This window comes from Anarhichas minor, unplaced genomic scaffold, assembly GCF_050575085.1.
Source record: "Anarhichas minor isolate MPS153535 unplaced genomic scaffold, ASM5057508v1 ptg000045l, whole genome shotgun sequence".
Lineage (NCBI taxonomy): Eukaryota > Metazoa > Chordata > Actinopteri > Perciformes > Anarhichadidae > Anarhichas > Anarhichas minor.
The window spans coordinates 4,540,085-4,556,506 of NW_027466491.1; the positions used below are offsets into that span (position 1 = coordinate 4,540,085).

A 16,422-nucleotide genomic window follows, 5' to 3' on the forward strand; every position below is an offset into this window, starting at 1 on the left:
GAGAGGTACAAGCAGGTGTATTCAGGGGGCTGATAGATGGATTGTGAATCTCTTTGTTGCCATTTGATTTTTCCATGAAGCCAGAAAAGTGAGCATGATTGCCCGATTCTCTCCCAAATCTCTTTTGTCAGTTGATTTTGATGGGATTTTGTAGGACGCAGACTTCCATTTATTAACTCAGTGTGTGTGTGTGTGTGTGTGTGTGTGTGTGTGTGTGCGTGTGTGTTTTACATATTTACATCCACCTATACATGTGGGTGGGAATATGTATGTGACTGTTACTTGTACGTCTTTATTTCTGCATATGTTTTTGTGTGTACGTTTGTATGTTCATCTTTACCTGTGTGTATGTGTGTGCGTGTGTTTCCCTCCCTTACCTATCTGCATGTGTTCCCATGCGTCCTGTGTTTTTTCTAAAAAAAAAACACCAAACCCCACCAAAAGGGACTGCAGAACTCTGAAGAGAACGCCAGGATCTCCATCACCTTCTTCCGGCTGTTCCGCGTGATGAGGCTGGTGAAGCTGCTGTCTCGCGGGGAAGGGATTCGGACCCTGCTGTGGACCTTCATCAAATCCTTCCAAGTGAGGGGAGAACCGGACACAACATGCTAGAGCAGGGGGTTGGGTTTACACAGGACTGAATGATGCAGCAAAAGTGGAGCTTTAACCCTTATGTGAACCAGATTGGAGCCCTGGTTTTGAGGCTATAGCACTATTTTAACTACATTTCAGGGTTTATAGCTGATTTTGTGATCCAGACTTGGCATAGAGTGCCAACAAGGTGATTATCTCATTTAATGTTATTAATACTGTGCAAATCATCTGGTAAAATCAGATCTGAGTCACATAGGGCTAAAAATATCCTTGTTCTTGTGTAAATCCAGCCTGGTGGAGTCTCACAAGCCGCCTCTCCTTTCCTTGCCTCCTCCCTCCTCCTCTCCGCCTCCTATTTTTTGCAAAAAAAATCACAAGGGTGGGACAGTTTAGTCGTAGATGGGAAAGGAGGAAAAGAAAGAGGGATGATGTGAGGTAATGGAGAGGAGGTTTAGGAGTCTTCTTGCAGAGGCAGGGAGGGCTGTAGGGACATGAAGCTGGGAAACAGCCAGGAACTTAAGAACCTTAACCAGCAATCTATTTCCTTCGCTATCCTACCCATCTCTTCTTCCTCCACTTCTTCTTCTACTCCCTTTTCCCCCCAAACACCCTACTACTAACCCCTGAAAGCTCACCATTCCCTGTAGGCGGGTTAAGCACTAGTTAAGTTTAACGAAGCACTCCACCAAAAAATGAAATCATTTGATAGAGAGTTATGGGGGAAATGAAAATAATCTGTTCTCGCTCTTGTGTCAGTTGAGACGGGCCACTTCATGTCATTGAAATTCGAAACGAAAAACAGACTCGTGGTGTGATTTGAAACCAAAAGTGCTCATGAATATATTACTGCACTTAACACAATTAAGCTTCCTGTAGACTTGTCATTATTGAATTATCAGTGGCTTACATATTGACACATCATCAAACTTTTACTTGTTCATTTATTCGTCATGGTTTGGCCCTGCCCTCCCAGTCACAGGGGTAATGTTAGCCAGGGGCTCAGTTCCTCCACACAGTCTCCCAGGTGTGTGAATATAGAAGGCGTACCTGTTCTGGTCGTGTTTGGTTGATGTACGTTGGGACTGGTCTCCTGACTAAACTCAGAGAGCAGTTTGTATTTTACTGAGGTTTTTCACTTCGAAGTCAGATGATTTGTCCTGGATTGTTTTGGTGTTGTGCCACACAGGGCTGCAGATCAGTTCACTTTCACTTCATAAAGTAACTTCTTTTTTTTTTATATATCGCAACTGCTAATTTGAAAAATAAAGAAATACATGTGAATTTTATCAACTCTTTTAAACAAGAATTTCCTAAATCAGTTGTAGACTAATTGGATGTGTTAGAATTGAATGGAAGTGAATGGACTACAGCCTTGGTGCATGATAATACTGTCGACAACTTGTTACTAAAGTGTCTCTCTCCTCTTTAGGCTCTGCCCTACGTAGCTCTGCTTATAGTGATGCTATTCTTCATATACGCTGTCATCGGCATGCAGGTAAGCTGTTGTCTTGTCCCCTTGTCTCCCTCCCTCTGTTGTGTTTTTCTTCTCTCTCCTCCAGCTGGCCTCCATCCTGTGTCTGTCCTCCTGGAGTCTTGTCATCCAGAGTTCCTTTTTTCGGTCACGTCGTCCCTCTCTCCTCCACTTCTCTTCCGCCTCTAGCTGTTGCTAGTCTATGTCTCTCCTCTTCCTCTTCGTCTGTCCCTTTGTGTTGTTTGTACCAATGATGATGAGAGGGACAGCGGCCTCTAATTGTGATTGTCCCAGAGATCAATCACTTCCTCCTGTCAAATGCTGACGTCATATCCTGTGTGCTGTGACTGCTTCCTTCCCCCTCCTGTGCAGATGTTTGGTAAAATAGCGCTGCGGGACCACACGCAGGTCAACAGGAACAACAATTTCCAGACGTTTCCTCAGGCAGTGCTGCTGCTCTTCAGGTGAGGAAGATGACTACGCTCCTTTTCTCCCTTCGTGTCCTCCCTCATCCTCCTCCCACTTCTCTCAATATCTACACTTTTGTTAATTGTTTCAAAGTCAATGTCATCTCTTCTTTCGACATTGTCCGTCTGCTCTTCTTCTACCGTCATCATTCCTTCCTGTAGTGTTAGATCAACGACAATAACTTTTCCTTATTGCTCTCCTATATTTCTTCTCTTCCTTTTATTCTGAAAAGCGTTTATGTCTTCATTAGAAGCTGCCACTGCCATTTTTTGACAGCAGCTGGTTAATTAAATGCCAGGATATCTGTAAATGTCAAGCTGTAAATTCAGCCGACTCTGTGACTTGACTCTGCACAAGAGCCAATGTGGGATGTTTTTTTTCAGTTTGTACAGTGAGAAGATGTTACTGCCACCGTGCCAAGAGTTTAAAAAAATTCCAGTTGAAAAATATAGACTCACCAGTTACTCAGCAGCTTTAACAGCTTTTAAAATCTTATCTGTACACCAGTGTGCTCAGTAGTTAGCTGGAAATTGTTGTAAACTTGACTGATTTATCGCAAATATTTCCGGTCCACTGAGGACGACACTTTCTTCAGTTGTGAGGGGACTCTACTGATAATACATTTAAACTGCCTGGATCCAGTCCTGTGTGGTTGCCATAAGGGTAAGATTCCATGCAGGGGTGAAAAGAAAAACACAGAAACTGAAAGGACAGATCAGATATGATAAAGTAGTGTCTGGTTTGGCAGCAATTCTATTATTTCTGTGAGCATTTTGCCACAAAATCATACGGAGTATCTATTCTATTCGTTGACATTCTATGTACTGATCCCTTCATATAATGAATCATAGCAATGGGCTTCCATTCAGAGAAGGCAGGATGCTTGGATACTTGAAACTGCGATGTACAGTACTTGAAATGCATATGAAGTAAAATGTCTTTGCTGTTGCTCTTTAAATTTAGATTTGAGAACATAATGATTGTTTTTTGCTTTTTATGGTGAATCTAACACTTGTGCGTTTGTGTTTGTGTTTGTGTGTCTGCCTCTCTCTGTGTTTGTTACTGCGCGTGTGTGTTTTCTCTATGCTTGTATGTCCGTATGCATACGCGCACACATCCGTGCGTCTGTATGTGTGCGTTGATATGTGACTCCATCCACATATCTATGCATGTACGTGTACTTCTAATGTCTTCGTATCTTTGCATGCGTATCTGCGTCAACGTGTGTGCATATTTGTGTGTGTGTTTGTGTGCATGCATGTCTATCTATCAGATGTGCAACAGGTGAGGCATGGCAGGAGATCATGCTGGCGTGCTCGCCCGATCGGCCGTGTGAGAAAGGATCGACCAATGAGAGCAACCCGGACCAAGAGGACTGTGGCAGCCAGTTTGCCATCATTTACTTTGTCAGCTTCTACATGCTCTGTGCCTTTCTGGTGAGTGCAGTGAGAAAGGGAAACTAATTATTTAAACAGACAGTATTTGACACAGTATGTGTACTGGAATCAATCGCAGGTTAGGGAAGGTGGAAAAACAGACACTCCCAAAAAATGAGAAAGTCCTAACAAATAGTTCAGAGGTCTTGCTACTGTCTAAATACAAAGCAACAGCTTGAACATCGAATGTTGTGGTTTGGCATTCCCAAACCATTCGTTTACACGATAACTTTTAAAGTTACATTTTACATCAAATGTTACATTCAATGGATTTTAGAGTGATTCACTGCATGCTGTTATGTGTTTATAATTTCAAACAGACATTCACCTATATTTTGTTAATGTAGTGTCTGACTGATTCCTGATTATCCCCAGATCATCAACCTGTTTGTGGCCGTCATCATGGACAACTTTGACTATCTGACACGCGATTGGTCAATCCTGGGGCCGCATCATCTTGACGAATTCAAGAGGATCTGGGCTGAATATGACCCAGAGGCTAAGTAAGTTTACAGAGAATTAACATATATATCGACCGACTAATTCATCATTCGCATGCAGAGATTGTGTAGAGAGTTACTGTAATGTGAACCTATGTGCTGTTACCAGAGGGAGAATAAAGCACCTGGATGTGGTGACTCTGCTGCGAAGAATCCAGCCTCCGCTCGGCTTTGGAAAGCTCTGTCCACACAGAGTAGCCTGCAAGGTAAACATGCTTACAAACACTCGGCCCCGAACATGGCGTAAAAGGCTGCAGGAAATATACAAAACATTTGATCAGGCTTTAGAAATGAGGTAATCAGAATTCATTCTGCGCCTATTTTGGGGTGGAATTAAAACCACTCTTATTTGCCAGGTGGGAGCAATATTAATAAATCTGTGGTATCATTGTGATGACACATTGACAGCTCATAACACCTTCCACAGTGACTCAAAATGGCACATTGACAACAGATCGTACAGAGAAAATATTTTAGATATTTAGACATTCACGTCTCTCCAGAGGACCATTAATAGTGACCATAGTGTCAAACCACTGTCTGCTTATTTTCAACAAACCTGAGTCTGCTGCCAATGGATGCTGGCAGTTCGCACAGGAATTGTACCTGTTTATATTGAAAAGTTTGCGTGATCAAACAAAATGTTCCATCTCATGCAGCGTCTGGTGTCGATGAACATGCCTCTGAACAGCGATGGAACGGTGATGTTCAACGCCACGCTGTTTGCCCTGGTCAGAACCGCACTCAGGATCAAGACAGACGGTAACAGTCACACACTTGAATGCACTTGCACAGGCAAAAGATACACACATACACAAAGCTGGGCACATCGGCATGTATGAATATGTAGTGCATAAGATGGGATTTCAATTTATTACCATCTTGCCAGGTGTCACTGTTTTCCTTTTTTACGTTACATAGTTATTCACCCAGTACAACCTCAGTCTGATCTATTGGCATAGTAGCAGCTATACAGCAGTTGAGGTTAAGAGCCTTGCTCAGTGGTGGTAGTGAGGGAGGCACCAGTACAATTTTTTTACTTTCCCCACCCAGATTTACACACTGTCCTAATCCCACCAACACTTCTGGCATTACATATCCGTCTGCTTCTTCAGACCAGATAGCCTCATGGACTTATCAATACACAGCACAGTTAGGCTCCTGATAGTTATGGTTGAGACCATAGATTCTAACTCTGCTGCTAGGGGATGTAGAGGAGGGATGGCAGGTTAACAAGGGGCATGCCTTTAGTTCATTTTGCAAACAAGGGGGATGGTATCCCCCCCCCCCCTCCTCAAATTGCCTACTGACGGTATTTATACTGTTTGTGTGTGTGCAGGAAACCTGGAGCAGGCCAACGAGGAACTGAGGGCGATAGTGAAGAAGATCTGGAAGAGAACCAGCATGAAGCTCTTGGATCAAGTAGTGCCCCCTGCTGGAGGTTTGTATGCTCTGCAATGCAGTTTCATAGCTCAATCATATCTTAACAATAAACGCAAATATAGAAAATGTGAACACTTAATAATCATTACACTAAATTTAAATTGTTCTTGTTTTACTTTGACCAAAACCACGGCTGCATGACTTGCAACTGCATTTCTGACAAATACTGTGAGGCATTATTTTGCGCGTTAATCCATGCATGTGATATCATTATTTCTTGCAGATGATGAGGTAACAGTCGGGAAGTTCTACGCTACCTTCCTCATCCAGGAATATTTTCGCAAGTTTAAGAAGAGGAAAGAACAAGGGCTGGTGACCAAGGTGGCCCCCAAAACTGCCCTTTCTCTGCAGGTACACAAACATACATGGGTTTTGTTTACCATTGATCCAAAATCTGTGTACATTTTTTGCATTGTCAGGAAATTCAGAAGACAGCAGTAGATTTTGTCAAATTGTGACTTTGATGGATCCCAAAATGATAAAAGAAACATGAGGGGCAATAGAGTGTAGAGCTTATATGAGGCTTCTTGTTATGAATTAACTTTAGAAAGACAGAATTTTGTTCGTGTGAGTACATATGCCTTGTTTCAGAGTTTTGACATTAAATAGATAAGCATGTGGGTCACTGTGTTATTCTATGAGAGACAAATTTGGTCTGTTTGTAGGCGGGCCTGCGGACATTGCATGACATTGGTCCAGAGATTCGGAGGGCCATCTCTGGAGACCTGACGGTGGAGGAGGAGCTGGATAAAGACCTGAAGGAGCCTGTGTCGGCTGTATCCGAGGATGATATCTTCAGGGTAAAGGTTGGATACACACACCCTCACTCACTCTCCAGAGAGAGAGAGCGAGAGAGAGATGATCGGCGTCCAGTTTGAAGCCATATTATTGCTCCATGTACATGCATAGACATTCTAGCATGTGCTCAGAGGTTCAAAAAGACATTTAAAAAGCCTCATTTTCCACCACATAGCTTGGCTACCAATCACTGCAGATACTGAACTCAATTTTAATCATTGACCGTATGCATTTTAGAAGCACATCTAGTGGCTGAAAATTGCAAAATAATAACAACAATTGAGCACTATAACTGTAAGCCTCTGACAGAAACTACACACACACACACACACACACACACACACACACACCTCTTCGCTCAAGGGTGAGTTTTGCTGAGTTATCAGCCTCCACTGTCAATGCCCCATTCATGCGCTTTGTTTTGTTTACTGCTATATTTTGTTACTTTCACGTACACTGCGTTACACAGATGGACTGAAATTAGTAGTTTTAAATATTTTTGAGCAACTTTATTGAAGAAATAGAATCACACGACTCCTTTGACACCTAGCCGTTATTAAGCATTGTGGAGATTTTAGACCAAGATTCATAAAAAGACCAAAGAAATTCTGTTAAAGATACATTTCTAAGTTGAGAATACAACCTCCCCTTGGTTTGTTTGACTGTAGTAAGATATAAAGATATTTTCACTTAAACATTATTTTAATTCCGTCTTTTTCCACTCATCTTCTTTGTCGTCTTTCCTTTACTCTCTCTCTCTCTCCCTTCTCTCACCCTCTCTCCTCTCGCCCCACAGCGTTCGGGTGGGTTGTTCAGCAACCACGTCAACTACTACAACCAGAGCGATGGCCACGCTTCCTTCCCACAGTCCTTCACCACCCAGCGTCCCTTGCACATCAGCCAGAAGGGCTCCCCTTGCGAAGACGAGAGTCCGTCCCACGAGAAGCTCATGGACTCGACCACTTTCACCCCTTCCTCTTACTCCTCATCAGGCTCCAATGCCAACATCAACAATGCCAACAACACTGGCATGGTCGGGGTGACGACCCAGGGCATCAGTCGATTCCCAAGCCCGTCCATAAGCACTGTGGACGGGCACACGGGACAGCCGCTCACCCCCATCCTGCTGCCAAGGTCCGCGTGGTGCTTTCCTCCAAAGAGGTGAGTGCAGTCTGCACAGCAGTAAACATCTTTTATTGAATCGGTGTTTCGGGGTTCCGTTCCTGTTTTTTGTGGTTTTGAACTGAGGCAAGAATTATTAGTCTATCACTTTCTCCGAACCAACATCACAGTTATTCAGCTAGCCTGTAAACATAATAACCAGCATGACATTTAAAAAATGGTTCTTCTATTTCCTTCACTTTCTTTTCCCTTCCTCCTCTCTTTCCCTGTCTTTTGTCTCTGGTGGCAAGCAGGACGTGTTTTTATGACACCCTCATGCGGTATGTTGCCAGGGGACAGAGAGAGAAACTGTGTGTGTGTGTGTGTGTGTGTTGTGTTAGTCCCCTGACTGCGTGCAAAAAGGTTTCATAATGCTACATAAAATGGCATCGCTGTCAAAGTGCTATGGTGAGATTTGCTATGCACATAATGCTTTAGTTGCTATAGCAAAAGCCAGGCTCTACGCTGCTGCTATAGAAGCTGCTGCCAAAGCCATGGATAGACGTGTTTGGTGCAACACGGCCAAATATTTCCTATCAAAGGCTCTTATTGCTACTGTTCTCTGCTAGTGTATGGCAGGTCTGGGTTAGACACAACGTATGCTCGTTGTCCTATATTCTGCTCTTTGTTCTATGAACTTTGCTCTGGATATTCTTGGTCCCCAGAGGATGAGTCCTAATGGTTTTGGTGATGCCTCACATTTTATTTAGCACTAAAATTGTACACAAGAAATATCAAAGTCTACGGTATGACCCGCGTACTGAGTATAATCATTTTCCATTTCAGTCACATGATAAGCTTTTCTCAGTGTTACACGTAATCCAACTTTCAGATCGCCTCTGCTCTATTAGCACCACCCTCAGGACAAACTTAATACCTCCAGCTATACTTTGCTTTACAGTTTCTTTGCAATTGCTGAAACACAAACCCTGCACACAAATACCAAAAACATAATACACAAAATACAAAATATCTTACATCTCTTGCAAAAGCAAACACTCACTATATGAACGCTTCTAAAAATAGTTTTTTTTGCATCACAACAGTACACACAGACACTAAATAAATAGCACTTTCAACATGCAAACTTCACACTGATGTGCTAAGTATAAAACACTATCATCTAGAGTCTTTGGCATTTGTAGGATGCTGTAAATACAAACTATTAACACAAATGCAATGGGGAAACAACCAAATTAGCTTATTCTCAATACTCATATACTTGTAACAGTATCAGACACAATACTTTAACTAAAGATTACAATGAACATAGTTACTGTATTGTAATGTGAACAACATACAGCATAGTTTATTATTATAGCCCTCTAACTCTCTCACACCAAAAAGCAAACCTGAATCCTATCAATAGTGTTCAAGCTTTGATTTTGAAGTGATCTGATTGGTTCCAGGTGTTTTCACAGGTGCATTCTGGGTGCTGGTGATTGGCAATAGAGTGATGCATTTAAAATGGAAATGTTTAGCAAGCAACACACGGGTTTTAGTTTTGAATCATGTGTCTAAAGTAGATAATCATGCATAGTTATTTGCATAAAGTGTGTTTTAGAGTTTCAAATTTGTGAAGCAGAGTTAGTGACTTCAGTAATGCCGCAAGTACCAGTTTTTGTGTCTTGGCAATTGCAAAAAAATTATATTGGGAAGCCTTTGAGAACAGCAAACCTGTTATCATGTTGACCATTTATTCCTTCCTGAATAAACATCGCAGCTTCCAGGCGTGACTAGCGGGGCCTTAGACTTTTTATTTCCGTTTGCTAAATGTTTTGATCCTAGAAGGTCAGCCTGTGAGACAGCTCGGTCATAGTTAATTAGAGAGGAGTTGAACGTATTCACTTTCCCTGTGATCAACAATTAAGTGCTCCATTACAAAACAAAGTACAGTGTATGCTCTCCAGTGCACTTTCGCTTTTGGATTCGCTTGATTTACCACCTTGGGTGTTAACGTCCGCCCAGCTACCAAGTGGAGTGAGCTTGATCAAGCGGATCCAGAAGAGTCTTAGTTAGGTTTTATTAAATGCTGTTCTAACCCAGAGTTTGCTGTGGAGCAGCTTAAATAGCTGTGGATTAAAGGGACATCATAACATTTAGAAATTCCATTTAGTTTTTCTTCACCAGGCAGTTCTTAGGTGAAGTTTATGTGCTGGTGCTCGAAAACACAAATTGCTATTTGTATTTGTGGGTGTTCACAGTAAAGAATAATGGGTTCTGCTGACTGCAAGCTAAGTCATTTGTTGTGACTCCTGTTTTTTATTGAAACACAACCATTGACAGATGGTTTTGCGGAGCTCACATGTTGTAACACTTAAGCAAACTATCTGGTGAAGAAGAAAATATTTCACTTTGAATGTCAGGATGTCTCCTTAAAGCTTAAGTCTGGAGTATGAAACAGATGTGGACAGATAAGGGGGACAAGACATCTTTGGAATTCAAAGAGAATACAACGTAATACAGAGTATATGCAGAGTTTGGATTAAACACAGAACCCTGAATTCTGAATTAAGACTTTCTTGTTTTTTCTCCTAACAAAATTGCATCAAGGTTAATGTAGGCATTGCCTCCACTTCTTAAAGAGATGAGTAGAAAAGACGGCGTCTGATTCCAGGACTTTATTGGCCTTCATTTTAAATGATGAGAACAGCATAAAATGTACCTGCTTCATTTCCCAGTAGGCTTGCATTACAATACTGGTCTCCAAGTATTGACTAACATTATTAGCTGTTCTGAGCCGTTATCTTGTCTGTCCTAATCTTTGTTTTTTAAAGATGTCTGCACCTCAGTCGTGCTATCAGTTTGTCATATTCCACGTGTTGCCTTCGATGCTTTTTACCGTTTTGTTTAAACAACATAGTTGTAATTCCCACCTGCTTCTCCTTTTCTTTCAAGCTTTTCCTTTTTCTTCTTCTCCTCCTTCCTCTCCTCCTTTCCTACATGCCTCAGTGGGTTTTTCAGTCTCCTCCTAAGCTCCTCTCCGAGTTTGTTTTACTAATCAGCTGCTTCTTTTTTTTCTGTGTTTATGTTCACATCTGTCTGCCTATTTGTCTACCTGTTTTTTTTCCATCTGTGCTCTGGTTTGTTCATTTTGTCGGTTTGTTTGTTTTGGTCGTGTGCTTGTTTGTTTGTTGGTAGCTCGGACTCAAGTGACAGCCGTCGGCCGATCATCCGAAGAGGCGAGGGGTCGACGGAGGAGACGTATGATGAGAGCTACGGCGACCACGAGGACGACCACTCGCTCTCCTCTGACATGTACTGCTGAAAACAGACGCACATCATTTTCGCCTCTAAATTTGATTCATCTTTGGGGCGTGTCTTTTATAAAACTCCTCTTTGGGTGCCTGTGTGTTCTCATTAGGCTGGTGTATCATGATGAAACATGTAAGCAGTTGAATCCCATGGAGGAAGGAGAAGAGGTAGAAGACAGAAGAGGAGGAGGAGGAGGAGGAGGAGGGTGGCAGTCTCCCAGGAGAGTCTTCCTCTGCCCCACCACTCTGGGTAAGTAGACGTCTCTCCTAAAAACTCTTCTAAAGTATTGGTACAACTAGTCCACATACTAAAATACAAATTGTTTCTATACTGTACTCATTTTTACATGCTGTGTTTGCGTGTTTATGTGTGTCAGCGCGGAGATCGTCTTTCCATCTGGAGTGTCTGAGGAGACAGTCGAGGCCAGACATCTCCCAAAAGACGTCTGTACCGCTACACCTTGTACATCATCAGGTAGATGATGCCCACAAAATAAACACTGACGCACACTTTGAGGGTTTAAATGCATAATGTGAACTCCCTGCCGTGCTGTGTGTTCGGCAGACATAATCCTCACCTCTTGCTCCTGTCTAAGGGGCCCGTTCACATGCCGCAATTTTTACACCCTTCCGTAAAATTAGTCTACAATAAATGTAGAGAGAAGTTAATAATTTAAATGCTGGGCTACCCAGAGCTTTACAGTATGTCCCACGGACTATTTTACTTTCTTCACCAGGAAATCCCAACATCCAGTTGAAAGGTCTGACACAGACAGATCAAGCAGTAAAGCTACTGTGAGGGATTTGCTGTGCTGGAAATCCATTTCTCTTTGTTTCCACTTTGTTTACTCAGTGAGGCTTACCGCTAAATTATGCACATGTTTTTGGTTACTTAGTAACGCCAAGCACGACAGGTGCACAACCCCCCCCCCCCCCCCCCAAGCACCTTGGATAAAAAGATTTTAGGGCCACGGTTTGTGTTTTCCACACGTATTTAGACGCAACACGTGAACGTCCCCTGACGCTGTCCCTCTGCTCTGTCCTCCTCCAGGCTCTGGCGGTCGCAGGGTTGAGTCCTCTGCTAAGACGGAGTCACTCACCTACCCTCTTCAGCCGGCTGTGCTCCACGCCTCCAGCCAGTCCCACAGGTATACTGCATCCTGTGCACACATCAAGCACACTTCTACCTTTATTTAACGAGGGGGAAAAGAGTGAAATTTGAAGTGCATATTGTTGTCAAGTTGCAGCTTTGTCGTACTTGTTGAGAGGTTCGTTCTCCTAGTGGGTTATTCTCCTCTTTGTTTCTAGCCCATGGCAGTGATGCCTCCTACCAGCGAGTGCCCTCTCTGAGGCTAGAGGGCTACAACTCCCATGAAAAGCTTAATACCAGCTTGCCCTCTGTCAACTGTGGGCCCTGGTAAGACCAAGTACCTTTCAAATAACTGTTACAAGTCACAGTGCATTTGTTCAAATAGCTGTGACGATGATACTGTAGGAACAGTAATAATGATAAACTGGTTTTTTTTGCTCCTAGGTACAGCGACAGTAATGGGAACAGCCGGGTGCCCAGTCCTAGCCTCAACCCCAGTGTGTCAGTGTCCAATCAAAGACCACCACGGCCGGTGTCGCTCACAGTGCCCTCGCTACTGGGAAAAGACTCCAGCTCACTGTGTCACGGCAGTGCAGGCAGTCTGGTGGAGGCAGTAAGTGTGTGTGTGTGTGTGTGTGTGTGTGTGTGTGTGTGTGTGTGTGGGTTGGAGAAGTTTAGACATTTATCTGAAGCTTTAACATCCTCAATCTTTGTATTATGTCAGTGATTCCCAACCTGGGGGTTGAGACCTCACAGGATAAATATGTTAATATGTCTGCCGTACTATTTGTTTGTTTTTTTGTGAAATATTGAATAGTTTTACCTCTTGGGCCTCAAATCTTTTATAGAACAAATGATTGATCTGGAAAATAATTCACCGTTAGGTAAAGAAAAATAATCATCAGTTTTCTCTCCCACTCCCTCCATTCCATCCCCCCCCATTTCTCTCTGTCTTCCTCCTCTCCGCCCATTCCTTTCTTTTTCATTTCCCTCCCCAGGTGCTAATATCAGAGGGTTTGGGCCATTTCGCCCAGGACCCGTCGTTCATCGAGGTGACCAAAGCCGAGTTGGCCGACGCGTGCGACATGACCATCGAGGAGATGGAGCACGCGGCCAACAACATTCTCAACGGCAACCCCGCCACGCACGCAACATCCAGCGCCTCCTCCAGCTCCCAGCACAGCCCCAACGGCAACCTCCTCCCCTTCCACACAGCAGCAGCAGCAACGCACAGGGACCAAGTGGTCAGCGAAGGCGGGGAAGAAGCCGGAGGAAGCAGAGGCTCCATCCACGAGCCCTCCTCGCTGGAGGAGCGACAGGAGCTGCTCGCAGAGGGGAGCGGACGAGAAGAGGAGGAGGAGGAGGAGGAGGAGGAGGAGGAGGAGGAAGAAGAGGTGGAAGAGGTGGAAGAGAGGGAGGAGGAGCAGCACAGAAGCTCGGTTGTGATTGGAGGAGCGCGGCAGAGGAACAGCAGGCTGTTAGAGGACGAGGATATGGAGTGTGTGACGAGTTTGTAGGAGTCGGACTGACAGGTTTGATTGGCCAACTGGCCCCTCTGACATCATCAGAGACTGACGCTCGTCAGTGCTGGGTAACAGCGCCGTGGCTGGCTCTGTCTGTCCCCGCCCCTCACACACACACACACACTGTCTGCCTCTCAGCCAGACGTAACCGCTCTGGACAATGGCGGCCAGTGACACAACATTAAACACCTGGTTATGACTCTGTTGGTTTATAAGAGTTTGTATGTGTGTGAATGTTTGTAGTCAAGTATACCACACTATACTCTATACTATCTGAGTGTATGCTTGTGTGTGTGTGTTTGTGTGTGTGTGATCTATGATTTTCTCTATTTGTACGTGTGCGTGAGTGCGTGTGTTCTGCACATGTGTCTGAGTGTGTCTCTAAAGTGCCTCACAGTTTTATCATGTCCTCAAAGTGTGAAAAGGAAAGTGGAGACGAGCAAAAAAAACAGAAAGGGGAAAGTAAGGATGAAGGAAAGGTCGAAAAGAAACAACAGAAGCAGGAAGTCCTTTTAATGGGTTTACTGCAGATGATGTAGTGCGTTTATTGTTTTCATTTCCTATGCCTACTTTGGTGTTGTGTTATTGTTGTTTGTCTGGCCGCCATGAAGCCAGGTAGGGGACAGCAGACCAGCTTGTGGGAGGGGGGGTCAGTTAAGGATTTAGATCTGACCGCACACATTTGTGGTCAAAGGTCAACTCCTCCTTCTTGGTTCACTGATAATGAAGCGCTGTATTGAGTAAACGGGGGTGAGGAAAACCCTGTTTGATATCTCATTTCTCTTCCTCTTCCAAAGCTAAGGGACCTTGGAGCACAGCCCTGCCAGCCCGGGGGTGGGATGAAGGTGACATACCACCCCCAGCCAGGGGGGGAAGGATTTGAGGGATGGACCAAAAGCCACAACTGGGCTTCTGTAGGGGGGCCATGGGCAGAGAGAGACACTCTCTGGCCTACAGGAAGCTTGCCAGCTCTGAAATCCGCTGGTCAGTGAGATGCCAGCGAGAGACAAAGTCTGTCACCTTGACCTGGCTTCGCCTCCTCTGCCGCTTTTCCTTGTTTGGTCACGCCCACTTCCTGCCCCAAACAGGAAATGGGAGGAGCATTTGGTGGCTAAGCAGAGACAGCGAGCCCCCTTTTCTGCCTCATACCTCGACGTTCCTCACTCCTCCCTCTCTCCTTCCTCCCTCTTCTTTGGTTATTCCACCGTCCCTCTTCCTCCATCGCTGGATTTTTTGCTTTTTCAGCCCTCGGGAGGTGAGTGTGTCGAACAGGGCAACAGAGACGGAGGGTGGAGGAGAGAACGGGAGTGACCGATTGAAAAGAAAGCGGACTCTGGGCATGAATCTACAGAGAATCTGTCCGTCAATCAACCTCACTTCCTTCTCCGAGACCCTCCTCTTCCTCTCAGCGTGGAATCCTATTGGATTTGCTGCCACACACACACACACTCTCTCTACAGACCACGCCCACTATGTATTTAACAGTTCAATATTGTGCAAAACTGGCTAGCCATGACTATTTTGTTTTATATTCATGATGTTATTGGTTTAATTTATCCTTGATTTGTTTGCAAAATCGGGGTGCTGGTCTCATAAATGTATTTTTGCTCGATTTATTTTAGGAGAATTTTAAGAGGTTTTAAGTATCGAAGCAGGGCGTAGTGTTTGCGTGCGAGTGTATAACTATATCTGTGCGTGCAGGGTGTGTGTCTGCGTTTTAGTACAGGATGGACGTATGTATGTACGAATGTTTGAGATGGCGTGTGTATCTAAAAGAGGGGTCATTCTCTCTTATCAGTATGCACCTTTTACAGATTGTATCTATTTATTTATTTATTTTTCCCAGAAGAGAAAAAAACGTGTGAGGGTGTGAGTTTGTATGTGTGCGTGCCTGTGTCCGAGTGGTTACTTATGTATTCTAAAAAGCAGATTTTAAGCCTAGACAGTAAATTAAGGTAGCATTACAAGTATGGTATTGTGTGGGGGTGTGTGTGTGTGTATGTGTGTGTGTGAGTGTGTGATAATGGGCCTCCTTAACACAGGGTTACCATGGACAGGCATGCTTCCAAAGCTTTGTGATTTCTTTAGCACTGCTTTTACTTTTTTAGCCAAGCTGCAGAGTCTGAAGCCACGCTCTCTTTGAAAATCTTGTCGGTGCGTAACTTTCCTTTATTTCTCTGTTTAGAGGTTATTAGGCGTAAAGGATTCCAGCGGGGTCCGAGTGACGGCTCAGTTTACAGCGGTGGTGAGTTTTCGGCATTGCAGCTTGGCCAGAAGGGAAGAAGCCTTTTGGCAATTGCTGCTTTTCTTCTTTATGGTGGATGGTCTCTCTGAATGGTAGAAGCACCAAAATCGCACTGCCACATGAATGAACTTGGGGGGGGTGACGCCCTGATCGCTCGGCTGTGACACACCATAATCACATGATTTACATCATTTAATCGTAGTTTAAACTCCAAATGAACTATTAGGGCTGGTGTACAGATGCTGCAAGACTTCTGAATCACATCTCTTTGTCTGAGGTCTGCTCATATCACAAAACATTATGATTTATTGTCATTGTTGGAAATAAAACAGCTCCCTGTCTGTAATATAATTTGCTGGTAACACTAATTACTGAAAGAATATACTACAGACAGGTCATTTACTGTCGATTGATAAGATGTGTAATTGTTTGATTACAT

At 43.9% G+C, this 16,422-nt stretch overlaps 1 protein-coding gene across 1 annotated transcript in view; it reads left to right on the forward strand.

Moving 5' to 3' along the window:
* Positions 1-13,732, forward strand: part of cacna1c (calcium channel, voltage-dependent, L type, alpha 1C subunit) — a 149,910-nt gene extending 136,178 nt beyond the window's left edge. The window contains exons 34-51 of the mRNA XM_076111439.1: positions 445-582; positions 2,024-2,089; positions 2,438-2,529; positions 3,807-3,969; positions 4,345-4,472; positions 4,579-4,675; positions 5,129-5,231; positions 5,809-5,910; positions 6,136-6,263; positions 6,578-6,712; positions 7,507-7,871; positions 11,013-11,129; positions 11,236-11,375; positions 11,503-11,600; positions 12,177-12,273; positions 12,434-12,542; positions 12,660-12,828; positions 13,214-13,732. Of these exons, the coding sequence (XP_075967554.1) occupies positions 445-582; positions 2,024-2,089; positions 2,438-2,529; positions 3,807-3,969; positions 4,345-4,472; positions 4,579-4,675; positions 5,129-5,231; positions 5,809-5,910; positions 6,136-6,263; positions 6,578-6,712; positions 7,507-7,871; positions 11,013-11,129; positions 11,236-11,375; positions 11,503-11,600; positions 12,177-12,273; positions 12,434-12,542; positions 12,660-12,828; positions 13,214-13,732 (2,766 nt within the window). The remainder of the gene's footprint in view (positions 1-444; positions 583-2,023; positions 2,090-2,437; positions 2,530-3,806; positions 3,970-4,344; positions 4,473-4,578; positions 4,676-5,128; positions 5,232-5,808; positions 5,911-6,135; positions 6,264-6,577; positions 6,713-7,506; positions 7,872-11,012; positions 11,130-11,235; positions 11,376-11,502; positions 11,601-12,176; positions 12,274-12,433; positions 12,543-12,659; positions 12,829-13,213) is intronic.
* Positions 13,733-16,422: the final 2,690 nt, after the last annotated feature.